At 32.3% G+C, this 17,025-nt stretch overlaps 1 protein-coding gene across 1 annotated transcript; it reads right to left on the bottom strand.

Annotated features, from left to right (window-relative positions):
• Positions 1-6,965: 6,965 nt before the first annotated feature.
• LOC143049073 (uncharacterized) lies at positions 6,966-11,407 on the bottom strand. The gene is made up of 2 exons (XM_076222857.1): positions 11,120-11,407; positions 6,966-7,674 (listed from the first exon to the last, which is right to left on the bottom strand). Exons 1-2 carry the CDS (start codon positions 11,289-11,291, stop codon positions 7,013-7,015), a joined length of 834 nt encoding a protein of 277 aa, XP_076078972.1. The 5' UTR covers positions 11,292-11,407; the 3' UTR covers positions 6,966-7,012.
• Between the last annotated feature and the right edge of the window lie 5,618 nt (positions 11,408-17,025).

Below are 17,025 nucleotides of genomic sequence, written 5' to 3'. Positions count from 1 at the left end.
TAGGTCTTCATCCAACAGACTATCTGACAAAATGCTTACCTTACGTATACCTGCAAGGCGAAGGAATAACACCAACAACATCAAAAGAAGACCAAGGTTCGTTTTTACTTTTACAAATGGTACTTTGTACATTTACTGAGTAATTGAAGAATGGCTGAAATGTAAAAAAAAATATGTGTACGGCGAAACTGTCTACATATTATCAATAATGCTGGAACTTAAAAATGGGCTACTCAAGACTTTAACAATGAGCAAAACCCTTTTCGAATAGGAATCTCAAGATGACAAAATGTAAATCAACTGAACGGAGAAAGAATAAGTGATCAATGTGTTATAACCCTGTTACAAACCAACCCCTCATAAATTTAATCAAATCAAACTGTTATTGCCATATACACCAACTTACACGATTTGTGACAAAAACAAAATGAACATAATGACAAGAAAAAAAGCATATATAATCCATTAAGCAAACTAATGAAAATAGTTTAAAATTCAACTATGAGTCCCCTAACCTAAGTGCCAATGATTTTTTTTTATAAAGGAACCTATGCTTTCTACCTATTTTTGTGTGCTCATTTGAGACCACACATTGAAGTAGAATCTGGTGGATAGTTGTCTCATTTGAGACCACACATTGTAGTAGTATAGGGTGGATAATTGTCTCATTTGAGATCATACTTCATTGTAGTTGTATCTGGTGGATAATTGTCTCATTTGAGACCGCATTGTAGTGGTATCTGGTGGGTAGTTGTCTCATTTAAAACCACACTTTGTAGTAGTATAGGGTGGATAATTGTCTCATTTGAGATCATACCTCATTGTAGTAGTATAGGGTGGATAATTGTCTCATTTGAGACCACACATTGTAGTAGTATATGGTGGATAGTTGTCTCATTTGAGACCACACATTGTAGTAGTATAGGGTGGATAATGGTCTCATTTGAGACCACACATTGTAGTAGTATATGGTGGATAGTTGTCTCATTTGAGACCACACATTGTAGTAGTATAGGGTGGATAATTGTCTCATTTGAGATCATACCTCGAGCTCCTTGTAGTAGTATCTGGTGGATAATTGTCCTTTTTTTTAGAACAAACTTCATTGTAGTAGTATCATGTGGATTACTGTCTCATTTGCATGCATTTTGGAAGTATCTGGTGGATAATTTTTCTCATTTGTAACGATACTACATTGTAGTAGTATAGGGTGGATAATCGTTTCATTTGCGATCATACATGTATAGGGTGGATAATTGTTTCATTTGCGATCACACTGCATTGTAGTAGTATAGGGTAGATAATTGTTTCATTTGCGATGTTACTACATTGTAGTTGTAAAGGGTGGATAATTGCTTCATTTGCGATCCTACTACATTGTAGTAGTATAGGGTGGATAACTTTCATTTGCGATGATACTGCATTGTAGTAGTATAGGGTGGATAATTGTTTCATTTGCGATCACACTGCATTGTAGTAGTATAGGGTAGATAATTGTTTCATTTGCAATGTTACTACATTGTCGTTGTAAAGGGTGGATAATTGCTTCATTTGCGATCATACTGCATTGTTGTAATATAGGGTGGATAATTCTCTCATTTGCGATTATACTACATTTGAGACCAAGCATTGTAGTAGTATCTGGTGGATAGTTGTCTCATTTGAGACCACACATTGTAGTAGTATAAGGTGGATAATTGTCTCATTTGAGATCATACCTCCTTGTAGTAATATCTGGTGGATAATTGTCCTTTTTTTTTAGAACAAACGTCATTGTAGTAGTATCATGTGGATTACTGTCTCGTTTGCATGCATTTTGGAAGTATCTGGTGTATAATTTTTCTCAATTGTAACGATACTGCATTGTAGTAGTATAGGATGGATAATCGTTTCATTTGCAATCATACATGTATAGGGTGGATAATTGTTTTATTTGCGATCACACTGCATTGTAGTAGTATAGGGTAGATAATTGTTTCATTTGCGATCATACTGCATTGTTGTAATATAGGGTGGATAATTGTTTCATTTTTACGATCATACTACATTGTAGTAGTATAGGGTGGATAATTGTTTCATTTGCGTTCATACTACTTTGTAGTAGTATAGGGTGGATAATTGTTTCATTTGCGATCATAATGCATTGTAGTAGTATAGGGTGGATAATTGTTTCATTTGGGATCATACTGCATTGTAGTAGTATAGGGTGGATAGTTGTCTCATTTGCGATCATACAGCATTGTAGTAGTATAGGATGGATAGTTGTCTCATTTGGGATCATACTGCATTGTAGTAGTATAGGATGGATAGTTGTCTCATGTGCGATCATACTGCATTGTAGTAGTATCTGTTGGATTATTGTCTCATTTGCTTTCAAGGGTCAGTGTAGAAATCTTTGTAGTATAGATCTACTTTACCAATTTTGACCAAAAAAAATGTTTCACAGAAGATGATGAAAATTAATATTTGGGAGTTCAAAAAAACATTTTATTGACAATGTCTTTCATATAGTAAAAATTCAGCAATTATTTCATGCATTTATTATTGTGATTTTTGAAAAGTGGACAAAAAATACCAGATTATTTATTGTAATTTCAGGAAAATCTCTTAACAGACATATGTATCAGATATCAGAATGAAAGTTCTTAGTATTGCAATACTCACTCAGTCAGATTATTTGCATTAATAAAAACCTCACAATAATTTCTGTATTTACAGTATATTAGAAAGGATGAAGAACTTTAAGGCAATAAACAACAATTTTGTCATATAATAAAACAATTATAAAACAACCTCAGTCAGTCTGATAGATCAATGTTTTAGTGCAACCTTTGACTTTCTGAGACTTTTAATGCAATGAGTATAAAAAATATACAGAATAATATATAATTAACTATTACACATAAGTATCAAAACAAACAATCAAAATAAAGCATAAAAGCTATCATAATAAAGCATATATAACTTAACAATTTAAAGCATAAAACTATCACATTATAACCATGTAAACTATCATTATATAGACATTAATTAGTATTAAATCAACCAGATGGTCCGCAGAGCACAGCTTTATACGACCGCAGAGGTCGAACCCTGAACGGTTGGGGCTAGTATGGACACAACATTCAAACTGGATACAGCTCTGAATTTGGATTGTGATTAAATAGTTGACACAGCATAGGTTTCTGACACAGAATGAATGTGGTCTAACGAACTTAAAATGTTTTTTTTTTGCTTTTGAGCAATTCACTATGCTGTTGAATATTAATCCTTTGATATTTAAAGAAATTTTCTTTTTCATTTCTGAAATCTGAAATAAGAAAAATTGAACCCCACCAATTTTTTTTCACCTCCCCTTTCCCTTAGTCCAAAAATGATCTCAATTCAAATTTCTAATGGAGTTTTCAACAATAACTACTCATTTAAATACATCATAAAATATAAAATGTCATACAGTCATGATTAAGTTGATTTGACTACTATTCTGGACAAAGAAAGATAACTCCAATGCAACATTTTATATTGGCAAATTTCCAATCATTAAACTAAAGTTTTTGGCAAATTTCCAATGGAATTTATTAATAACAAAGTTTTTGGCAAATTTCCAATATACATAATTCAAGAGCAGTTTAGGTGAGCTATTAAAATGAGTTTCAATTACCAACCTTACACTGCTTTTAAATTATGTTTTGTACTTAAGTAATTGTCCATTAACCTGGAAACCCTTTTCCCCCCTTTTTTGCACCTTATTCCTTGACAGGTTTGAGCCATAATTCCCAAAGACAATTCTTACCATCCCTTTATGGTATTCCAATATCCAAAATCGAAAATACATGGTTAGATTCATCATATCAAAGAACCCCAAAAATTCAATTTTTGATGAAATCAAATAAAGTTCAATTTTGGACCCTTTAGACCTCAATGTGGACCCATTTGATAACCAGTCCTAAATATTAAAAATCTAAATACATGGTTAGATTCAGCATATAGAAGAACTCCATATATTGAATCTTTGTTGAAATCAAACAAAGTTTAATTTTGGACCCCGATTTGGACCAACTTGAAAACTGGGCCCAAAATCAAAAAACTGAGTACATGTTAAGATTCAGCATATCAAAGAATCCCGAGAATTCAAATTTTGTTAAAATCAAACTAAGTTTAATTTTGGACCCTTTGGACCTTAATGTAGACCAATTTGAAAACAGGACCAAAAATAAAGAATCTAAATACACGGTTGATTAGGTATATCAAAGAACCCCAATAGTTCAATTTTTGATGAAATCAAACAAAGTTTAATTTTGGACCCTTTTGGCCCCTAATTCGTTGGGACCAAAACTCCCAAAATCAATCCAAACCTTCCTTTTGTTGTCATAATGCTTGTGTTAAAATTTCATAGTTTTCTATTAACTTATACTAAAGTTATTGTGCAAAAACCAAGAAAAATACTTATTTTGGGACCTGTTTTTGGCCCCTAATTCCTAAACTGTTGGGACTTAAACTCCCAAAATCAATCCCAACCTTCCTTACGTGGTCATAGACCTTATGTTAAAATTTCATAGATTTCTGTTTATTTATAATTATTGTGCGAAAACCAAGAAAAATGCTTATTTGGGCCCTTTTTGGCCCCTAATTCCTAAATTGTTAGGACCAAAACACCCAAAATCAATCCCAACCTTCCTTTTATGGTCATAAACCTTGTGTTTAAATTTAATGGACTACCATTTACTTTAACTACAGCTAGAGTGCGAAAACCAAATGTCTTCGGACGACAACGCCGCCAACGACAACAATGTGATACCAATATACGACCAAAAAAAATTTCAATTTTTGTGGTAGTATAAAAACATTTGATTTTTTATTTTGAAATCCCTAAATCTAAAACGATTTTGAAAATATCAATATGTGATATCAAAAGCACTAAATATGGGCATATTCTATTAGTGACAATAAAAAAACACAAAACCTACAAAACAATTATAAACAGGGGATAATATTTTGATTGAATATAATTAGCACAACTGACTAGATATTTAAAAAAACAAAACAACATTTAACATGCATGAAATGCTTAAAAATTTATAAGCAATGCTCTTATTTTGGCTTCTAACACAACAATGAATATTACAAGTATACAACATTTGGGAAAATGGATACGTTATGCACAGAAGCTTTATCTGTTAATAAACAAGAATGTGTCCCATAGTACACAGATGCCCACTTGCACTATCATTTTCTATTCTATTGGCATCAAACTCTAAATTGGCAAAATTTTCAAAAAGTTTTATTGGACTTCCAACTTCATCAAAAACTACCTTGACCAAAAACTTTAACCAAAAACTTCACCCTGAAGTGGGACATAATGAATAAACAGCTGCGCCATGAGCGCATGATACGCCCGACGTCTTGTTGGGAAGTTTTATGCAATAATCATAAATAGTTTCTGAGGAAGTTTTAAGCAATAACCATTTATTGTTTTTGAGACACGGCGGGACATGTGAACCCCCCCCCCCCACCCTGTTTTTTTTTTTACAAATATCACTAAAATAAAATTTTGAACCAAACCAAAAAGTATACAGATCTTTAAATTAGTATAACAAAGAAGTGTGTACAGTTTCAAGCAATAATCATAAATTGTTTTTGAGATACGGCGCGACATGTAAAAAAAACACTCCCCTTTTTTACAAAATACTCAATAACTCAAAAATAAAATTTTGAGTCATCACCAAAAAGTATACAGATCTTTAGATTAATATAACAAAGAAGTGTGTAAAGTTTTAAGCAATAATCATAAATCGTTTTTGAGATACGGCGCGACATGTAAAAAAAACCTCCCCCTTTTTTACAAAATACTCAAAAACTCAAAAATGAAATTTTGAATCATCACCAAAAAGTATACAGATATTAAGATTATTATAACTAAGAAGTGTGTAAAGTTTTAAGCAATAATCAAGAAACGTTTTTGAGATACGGTGCGACATGTGAAAAAAAACACACCCCTGTTTTAGTTACAAAGTGCCGTAACTCAAAAAGTTTAAATCTTATTTTCACCAAAAAGTATACAGATCATTTGACCATCATAAGAAACAACTATATTAAGTTTCATGAAATTTGGATAAGTCGTTCTCAAGTTACGGTGCGACATGTTTACGCCGGACAGACGGACAGACGGACGGACACCGGACATTTGTATACCATAATACGTCCAGTCAAAATTTTGACGGGCGTATAAAAACCGATGGACGGATGAATGACCACACAAACCAAATAACATCATGCCCATAAATAGGGCATAAAAATTGCATTCAAATGATGCCTGATTGCGAGATATTGCAATTGATCTAAATAATCTTTACATGTTAAAAAAACTATAATAATATATAAATAAAATATAAGGTAATTTTTTTTGACTCAATAAAACAATAATACTGAAATAATTGGCACATATGGTAAGAAGAACTTTATCTACACAAATAAGTTACTTGACCTATTATTAGCATAAGTAATTATAGATTTATTGAAAATCCCTTCAATTCTAAAGTTTTGTGATGTAAAAACATGCCTTGAAAAAAAATTCTATGATGAGCTCATGATGAGTTTTGCATTTCATTTCATTATTTAAACAAAGAAACTAATTTCAAAAATATCTTATGCCTTTAAAAATTGATCCTTGGAGAATTGTAAACAAGATTTGTTTAGAAGATAATAAGGGAAGAATGAGATTTTCATTGTCTATGAAACTATGTACACTTTAATGATTAGTAAAGAATTCTGCAAAAGACAGACAATTCAATAGTCAATAGAGCAAAGAAGTCATAAGAAATTCAAGAAAACAAAGTATGACTTTTTACTTGTATATTTAAGCAAAAATATCTTAATGTCTAAGGGACATACATGTAACTTTGCAATTGAAATAGTTTACCTGAACAAGTAAAGAAATACACTTGACATTGTTTAAGTAGAGTACCTCTGACTGCATGGTGGTTATCAATGTAAACTGTTCAATTGTTTGCCATTACTTTCTGATCTTACTACTACTATGAGCAATATTACAGCAACTGCAAACATTTGAAGATGCTTTTCTCCTTCTTAAATTTCTTTTTTTTCCTGTGTCTTTTGCACCACAATTCCTCTCATCTTCTATCTGATCTACATCTTTTTTACTGTCAATTTCATTTTCCTTCTTATTTCTAATTCCATCTTCCTTTTTATTGCCAATTCCATCTTTCTTGTTGCTGCCAATTCCATCTTCTTTTTGAACTTTCATTTCATCTTCAACTTTTTTCCTTTCTATGTTTTCTCTTTTCTCCTTCTCAACATCTTTATTATTAGTTTTGGTATTCAATTTTTCCTTGTTTTTTTTCTCCATAGACCCTTTTTCTTCATCTACACTTTTATCTTTGTTTTCATCCTCGTCTGAAAAATCAAACCCTTCCTCGTTCTCCATGTATTCCATGGCATTAATTCCTGATTGTAGTTCATCAATAGATTTTATTTGATCGTCTTCATCAAGGTAGTCGAACCCCTCCATTAGTTCATGAATTCTGATCATGAGCCTCTTCACCTCTTCTTTGTGCTCCTGGTAAAACTCCTGGAAACCACTTTCCCAGAAGCAATCAAAGTGATACCACTCTGTATAAGGCCAAACATTATACTGGATACCAATTCTCAACTCCCCTTAAACAAAGAAAACAAGTTACTCTGTATAAGGCCACATTATACTGGATACCAATTCTCAACTCCCCTTAAACACAGAAAACAAGTTATTTTAATTCAGTACAGTATACATTTGATGCCTGAGTCAAACACCCCTTATGTGGATCAGAGGCGAATTTAGGGGACTAGGGGTCCCCAGGTCCCCCTCTGTCAGACTTTACATTTAATTTTTGTTTGTGTGTTTTGTACAGCGTTAAGAGGTCATCAATGTTAATCTTATAAGGGAGCAATTTTATCCCTTAGGATTTTGATCTTACAAATGAGTATGCTATCCTGTGGGTTCATAAGCTTACTTTAAATAAGTGTACTTATAGGGGAGTCCATCATATAAAGGAAGTTTCTTATTCCTTTTTATTTAAGCTTGAAATTACAAGTAAGTGTTTCATTCCTTGGGTTTTAATTCTTCTATTTGTATGAGTGTCTAATTTGTTTTAATTCATAAACAAGAGGCTCTAGAGAGCCTGAATCGCTCACCTGTTTTTCAAAGAAGATTTTTAAATGTTAGCAAACTTGATGAACAAATTGTGAAAAATTGTCTTTAAAGGACAATAACTCCTTAAGGGGCATAGCCAGAAATTAGTAGTGGTTTTGCTAATTAATATTCATAATATGTAAATGAGAATTGTACCACGTGATAGTAGTTTGAACTGGACTGGTTTGATATCATTAAAATCATTAAAATCTTTAAAACACAGATATTATAAGTTGCCCGTCACAGAGTCCTTATTTACAATCACTTTGATATTTCCGTAAAGTTGTCAGGCGGTCCAAATCAAAACAATGAACGCGAATTTAGTGAATTTTTCGTGCTTTCGTGAGTTTATTCTTCTTGAAATAGTGACATTTTAACTTTACGTGGGAACCTAGAGTTCAACGACTACACATACAAGGTGTCGACTTGCTTATTCTTTGGAAATTCAAGTTTCAAATTTCACCCCGGCAACCTGTTTTCGTAATGACCTTGTAAGCCAATTTTCAACACGAAGTTTGCAAATTTAACGTTTCAGCCATTTTAGCCTGTATTTTACACTGCAATATTAAAAGCCTCTCGCTTCGATTTTTAAAATAGCTCAGGAACCTGTATTTTTGCAACAACAGTCATTATGGTTCGTTTAAATGGTGTATATTGTTGTGTATATTCATTTTCTGCCCCGGCAACCTGTCTATCACTTAAATTAAAATTAAAACACACATTTTTTCAAAATTCCCTATCATTTTAATGTAATTTCCGTGACCCGTATCCGATTTCTTCTGTATAATATTCAAATAAGCAAAGTGGCGTTGATTTCTGGATATGGTCATTTGACAACTTTCGTCATATTCATATACTTTATATCTATCTATAATAATATTCAAAATAATAACAAAAAACTGCAAAATTTCATTAAAACTACCAATTCAGTGGCAGAAATCCAACAATTGGTTGTTAGAATCGTCTGAAAATTTCAGCAGTCAGGAGACTTACTTATATGAGTGATTTTCTAAATCACTGATTCAAGTAACATTATTTCCATAAAGGTTGGAAGAAACTGATAGAGTTGTCTTTCTTTAATAAACACCTATTTAAGTAGTACAAATTAATCACTAGACATGATTTAATCTTATTGTAGCTTTAAATATAGAATACTAACGATCCAGGGACTAATGATGTTTCCAAACTTATCAGAACCAACATCTGTGTTGTTGGGATGACCAGGTCATTTCAGGTGATGACCTTGTACTGAATCTTAGATAATGACATTAAAATCACTTGTTTAAGTATCATAACTCAATTTCCTTCCCAAAAATCACTTATTTAAGTATCTTTATTTTAATAACCCCCACTAATTTCAACTCCTCCCAACAGTGAAATTTTTATCGTGAACAGCAGAATTTTCTTACATAATCTGAAAGATGAAACCTTGAACTTTACAGGAAAAATACTCCCACTGCTGGGAAAACTCTTTTAAGAAAGTATCAGTTCATTATGTAAAGCCATAATTATAGCATTTTTTCAACTAAAATAGAATTTGCAGATAAATGATTGCATCTAAGGCATAAATCTTGCTACATAAAGGAAGCAAACAGTTATTTTTTTCAATTTTATTAATGAAAAGATATTATTTAAACCTATGTGTTTAAAATTTTGGTAAAACTACAAAATCACAATTTGTGACAAAACTTCAAATTTGCTACTCAAATAAGTAATTTAAACTTATTTCAATAAGTCCCCTGACTGTTCAGGGCTGATAGATCTTGACCAATTGAACAATTTTATCCCATGTGACGTCAGATTTGCTGTAAAAGCTTTTAATTAGTTTTTGAGATATAATCAAAAAATGCATTTGACCTTTATGTTCTATTTTTAGCCATGGTAGCCATGTTTGTCGATGGATCAGAACTTCGAATAACATTTTCAAGAAGATACATAAAGTATTTCAGCCTTATCATCCTGTATGGACAGTTGCATTAGACTTTCCGTATTTGTGTAAACAGGCAAATTACATAGCATCCCTGTATTGTTTGGTCCACAATATGAACAGTGATAGTATTTTATGTGATAAATGTGGTAAACTTTTCACCGACCCGTGTATTCACGCAATTTCGTCGTGTGACTATTTATCCGACATTCGGGATGAATTCTGGTGCGAGCTACTATGCTTAAACCCAATAACTTTCAGTGCCTTTCTTGGTTCCTTAGATGATGAAGATTTCTGTTACATTTTACTATCATGTGAAACCGAATTTGATCTAGACTGTGAGCAGAAAAAGTGTTTTCAATTTTTATGCGTCAAATATGTTTACAGATTTTGCAAAAATTTTTCTCATTCCTAATTAACAATATGAATTAAGTTCAAAGTTTTTTCTCAATCGGATCCGTATTAACAATTTGAATTAGGTTTAGAGTACTTTCAATTATTATTTTTTCTTTTGTGTGTTTTTTTCTTTCTATTCAAATTTGTATATATTGTGTTAATTATGCATTAATATTGTATTGGTATCACTATCTCTCCTTAGGGAGGCTAATAAAGATATATATATATATATATACAAATAGTAATGATGCAGCAATTAAACAATTATACTACATAAGAATATCAATATGCATATTTATTTATTTTATTATATATTTAAAAAAAAAAAGCATAGTAATATCAGTAGCAGATCCTCCAATTTTGACCCCCCCCCCTTTTTAAAAATGGCTTCATTTTTTTGGCAATGTATAAGAAAATTCTATCTGAGGAAATGTGATCTCAGTTGGTTACCCCCCCCCCCCTTTTTATCCATTACAGGTTCATATATATATGCTATTGTCCGAGTATTTATATAACGTGTTAGTCCCACAGCTGACCATATGGTTACTCCCATAAATCAGCAATGGTACGTATAATTTATCAATATAATCATAAATAAATTTAATAATTACCTTCGGATATTTTGTTGGAGCTGTTGAATATGTCATCAACAGAGCAGTCGTACGCCCGACACCGTGCCCTGGAAGACACGGCATAGTCAATCTTAAGTAGGTACTTGGGTTCTGCATACCTTTGTAAGCCTAAAGAGTAGAAGTAGGGTGATCCATTGAAAGAGAAAGCCATTCTGATATTTAGATTTTCCCTCGTTTTTCTTAGAAATTATTATCTCCCTTTGTCATGTTTGTCAGTCTGTTCTATTACCAATATTTTGTATTTAAGCGCATATCACTGCAATGAACTTGATGCCTTGTTCACACTTGAAGAAACATCTACTTCGAATTAAACTTATGTTATTTAAAAAAAAAATATATTACAAATAACTGGAAATAAAATCAACCGAGAGGCCCGACCGAGAGGACATTTCTCGCATCTCCAGAATGATCTAGAGTAGAAACTCTTAAAAATAGTGATTTTTTAAAAATCTTTTTAAATCAAACATAATTATAGCCTGTACGTATCACTCTTTTTCAATATTTTAGGTATATCATGTAATTGTTTTGTAAATACTGTTTGTTGTGTAAAGATTATATGTCGGTTACTTGTATATGCTCCCATTAAGACCATCTTTCAGTGGCGGATCCAGAATTTTTCATGAGGGGGCCGCTGACTGACCTAAAAGGGGGGGGGGGGGCTTCTCCAGTCATGCTTCAGTGATTCCCTATATAATCAACCATTTCATTGTGTTACATACTTATTTTTCGTTCATTTTTTTTAACATAAATTAGGCAATTAATTTTCTCGTTTGAATGGTTATTTCGGGTCCTTTTACAGCCGACTTTGCGGTGTTGACTTTGTCCATTGTTGAAGGTCTTATGGTGACCTATATATGATGAGTTGTTAATTTCTGTGTCAAACTTTCCAGGCGCGTAGCTACGTTTACGTCAAAACGCCCGGGCGTACACTTGAATTTTGGTTTAAAAAAAAATAATCTAAATAAATTTAAAAAAAATGGTTCTTGTAAATCTTTCTTCAGACAGTTACTGAATCAAATGGTACCGTGTAATATTTTTGTTCATTTTCTGTCAAAGTCTGAATCTACTGTGTACTTATTTTCCCTTCGTTTAAAGCAGTTCATTATCCAATGTTATCTGCTGAGGTTCGATATGTGGTTTACATTTTTATCGAGCCTGCAACATTATTTTGCGAAAGCGAGACATAGCGATCATAGATTTCGTTGGCGTCGTCACCATATAGGTTAAGTATATGTTTCAAGATGTTTTTTTTTAATATCGCTGAATTGGTCAAACCTTCATGAAATTTTCAAAAGTTGGACAGGAGCAAAAAATTTTGTGATCAAAAGACATAGAATATCCAGAGCATAATGATGAAATAAAATTTTCAATTTTCCCGTATTTTACTGATAAAAAGGAACGTCTTTTGAAGTTAACAAGTAGATACAGTCTATGGTAAAAGTTTGTTACACATCAATTACTTTGTCAAACCTTCATAGAATTTTATGAATATTTGGAAGAAGCATTTTTATGATTAATGTTTGAAGTAAAATTTTGAAAGTATTTTTTTTTTCATTTTTCAGTTGACAGACGGACTTGTATCTTTTCGCAATTAACAGATGGTCTGGGAATATTATTTTTTACATGATAAATTTGAAAACCTTCAGAGATTTTCATAAAACATGGATAGAAGTCAATATTCCAGGTCAGCAAAAAATATCTTAAGAAAATGTTTGAATTTTTCAAAACATGATTTCTGTAATCCTTTTATACACATTTTAAAGTAACTGGTTTGGACATTTTCTTTTAACCCAATGACCATAAGATTCCAAATCAACACACTATGAATAAATTACACTTACGCGATAAATAAATTAGACTCTTAATTCCTTGACTTTTTCATCGAACAAATTCCGTTAAGTGTAAAAATGTGATCCTCCACCCTCCTATCTTTTCGGAAAGCACCTTGGGTTTCCCCAAGTATCCCTTTATCTTCAATATAGCCCATAAGATTACATTCAATTAGCTTACAGTATACCTTATATACATTTGATGTTAGAGTTATACCTCTGTAGTTACTCAGAGAGTGTGTAGACCCACCTTTGTGTATGGGTATAATCATTCCTTTATGCCATTCATCTGGAATTATTTCTAGATCTGTAATTTTTGTAAAAATATGCACAAGGGAGTTCAACAGGATGTCCCCACTATATTTAAGGAATTCGTTAGGGATGCCATCAGTACCACAGGCTTTTCCAGATTTGAGACTTTTCAAAGTCTGTGAAATTTTATTTTCGTCGAAAGTAACCGATAGGGGAGAATCTGATATTAATATATTTTCGTCAATATTTGTAATAAGGTTTTTAACATCTTTTTCGAGTTCATCATTTTCATTTTGAAAGGAACCTATCGAGCTAAAATGCTTGGAAAGGGCATTATTTATCTCATCCGTATCCGTTAATATTTTATCCGAATCATGTGGATCGTTAAGCTCTATAGGATCTGCATGTATCGGTTCGTTTTATTTTAAGAAAATTCCAAAAACCTTTCATCTTATTTTTTGCATTTATACATTTATCATTAAACTGTCGGATTTTGGCTGATCGTTCTTTCCGTTTGATAGCCTCTTGTACTTGGGATTTCCGATTAAAATAAATGTCTTTAAGTCTTTAGAAATTACATTTAAAATGAGAGGCCTTCCTCTGCCATGTTCCGACGGTGATTATAAAAACTGATCAAGTGGAATCTCATTTAAACTTTTTAAATTTATTATTATTATGTTCCATTGTCTTTTGCCTCTTCTATAAAATAAGTGTCAAATGTTCTCGACCTAATCAATAATTATACATTTTACACAATTGTATATTTGAAGCCGCTTGCCCAAAAATTTAAACATGATACACAATTTACATTTGTCATTTCATTTCGGTGTTTTTTATAGCTGCAAAGCTGTATATGCATGTGGTATGACCGTCAGGCTTTGCATATTGTATAGTGCTGTAAAATGACATATTCTAGTCTACATTCTGTGTGATTTGGTCTCTTGTTAATAGTTCTCCCATTGGCAATCATACCGGCTTATTCTCATTTCGCCTTAGTTGTCAAAATAATTATATAAAATTAATCCCAGTTTGCCTTAGTACAAATTTTCAGGTACACAAGAATTAACTTAGGCGAAATGGGAGCTTCTGTTAACAATATAATTAAGTTAATTATATGTTTTGTTTGTATTGCAATTAGTTGATATTTGTTATTTTGATGTCAAATTCTACCATGAAATACTATTTGAAAGAAGGCGAAATGGGAACACACCATCATACCACATAGCCCTTTTTATATTTGCTACGTGTAATTTTTAAGTAATCAGCATCACTTCAATCACACCTTGTACATGAATCAGTTGTGTCTTTGATAATACCACGAATTGTCAAACTTTCCTGTTGTCCTTCATGATCATTAATATGCTCTCTCATTCAACGACGGAAGCCACATGTAGACAGGATCTGCTTACCTTTCTGGGGCACCTTAAAAAACTGCATGACCAATACTTTCATAATTGTTCAGATTTCGAAAATCAAAAACAAACTGAAGGTCTATACAAAACAAAATTGAATAGTCAGATTGGTTGATTGGTGTTTAACGCCAATTTCAAATCTATTGTAGACCTCAAACAAAAGTAAAATGGACAAGTAACGGTTACAAAACGAAAACGAAACGGACGACTACCGGACGTTCAGTGTCCGTTGGGAGTCCGTCCAAAGTTTTGAATATGCGCAAAATTCTCAACATATTTTAATAAACAGTTTTTGACAAAGGATTTTTAGTCATTAATTGCAGTCGCCACCAAACCACTGTCCCTATAATGTCAAGCTTTCTGCAGAAGTCGCAGTCTCAACAAAACTTAACATTGACCAATGGACCATAAAAATGAGGTCAGGGTCAGATGATACCTGCCAGGTAAACATATACATACGACTTTTATTCCATATACCAAATAAAGCTGACCTATTCAGAAGTCCAGATAAGGTGTGTATTTGCGAGATCACGAAATAAAAACAATTGAAAACCCAATGCAATTCACTATTGAAGCTTTCAAAAACCCAATTCATGCCAAAAAAAAAACCACAATTACATATAAAAACCATCTCAACAATATGGTTGTGTAAATCCTTTTCTGTAATATTTATAACTGGAAATTAAATCTCCTTTCGTTCTTAAACTAGAGCTTTACATGGAATACTTGGTCCGAGTCCCTGTTAAAATTATCTTGCTCAAAAAGGTTAATGTATCGATGATGTAAATAGATTTCAATGTGTGATCATTTTGGTATTGCTCAGGATTTATGACAATTAATCAATTAAAACGGTAAGTAAATATTCGTTAAAAATATTGAATAAAACATGTCATCAGCTTCTTTTTGATAGCCGATGGATAGTTATGTAACTAAACTCAGCTAGTGTTATCAGGAAGTGTTCTCAAGACACACCGGTTCAAGTGTAGCAAATAGTACAGAAATCCCATGCATCCAGGGAGAGTATACGGACCTTAAGAAGACTATTGTTAGTATAGCAAACACCGGTTGCATCTCCATACGACAAATTAACGATGCGGCAATATAAGCTAGGCCAAATAAAATATATTTGTGGTTCCAATTACCGGACCTGCCCTAGTTAAAACCCCGACTTTATTTTTTTCTTCTCTAAAATATAAATTTTTAAACGATCAAATTTTTGAGGATCTTGCGAATTTAATTTAATTAAATTCACATATTTCTGTCATTTGAATTTCCATCAGAAGTATTCATTGTCTTAAATGCAACAAATTCATCAAACAATGAAACTAAATTAGCTAAAAAAGTAACACGAGTGGTTTTTTTACAACCAAAAACATGTAAATGGCAAACTTCAATTATTGTTTCTATTTGGCCTAACAAGAGTGCACACGCTGAAATGTCTCACCTTCTTTACTAGTAATTGATATAATGCTAAATATAAAGTTTTACTACAACTATTGCATAAATTAAACAAGATGATGAAGAAAATGGTCAAAGTTATATAAACCAAACAAGAAATATGTGTACACCTCACAGTAAATATAGTTGACTTTTTGCTTATAGTTTCTAAGAAACAGAGTTCTTATCAAGAAAGCTAAACATTGACCAATGAACCATGAAAATGAGGTCAAGGTCGAATAAACCATGCTAGGCAGACATTTACGACTTACAATTCTTCAATACAACAAATATGGTTGACCTATTGCGTATAGTTTACTAGAAAAACAAACCAAAACACAAACTTAACACCGAGCAATTGAGGTCAAGATCAAATTAAATCAGCGATACCGACATGTACATCATAAAACTATGTTCGTGCGATATCTTTTTGCGCCAAAAAATAACTCATTTGCGCCACAACTTAATTGCGCCAATACTTCTTTTGCGCCACAACTTAATTGCGCCAATACTTCTTTTGCGCCACATTATTTTCAAAACTATAGGCATCATTTGCGCCAATAAAATAATCATCTAATTGCGCCAGACTTCTTGACCCGTGAAAAATTATTCTATTCCTATTAATGAATTTGCGCCAATGGCTCTTTTGAAAACGTATTAATTGCCCTAACATATGGACAGAATCATATATAACAGGTATAGTATTAGAAAAAAGACCAAAACTCAAAAACTTTACTACAACTACTGAAACATGAAAATGAGGTCAAGGTCAGATGACACGTACCAGCCAGACCTGTACACCTTACAATCATTCCATACACCAAATATAGAAGACCTTTTGCATACAGTACGAGAAAAAAACCCAGACCAAAACACAAAAACTTAACTGCAACTACTGAACCATGAAAATGAGGTTATAATTTCTAAGATATGGATTTTACAACCACAACCGAAC

This window comes from Mytilus galloprovincialis, chromosome 10 (genome assembly GCF_965363235.1).
Source record: "Mytilus galloprovincialis chromosome 10, xbMytGall1.hap1.1, whole genome shotgun sequence".
NCBI classification, from domain to species: domain Eukaryota; kingdom Metazoa; phylum Mollusca; class Bivalvia; order Mytilida; family Mytilidae; genus Mytilus; species Mytilus galloprovincialis.
The sequence above is the reverse complement of the archived record's forward strand: the minus strand, read 5'-3'. Positions and strand labels throughout refer to the sequence as shown.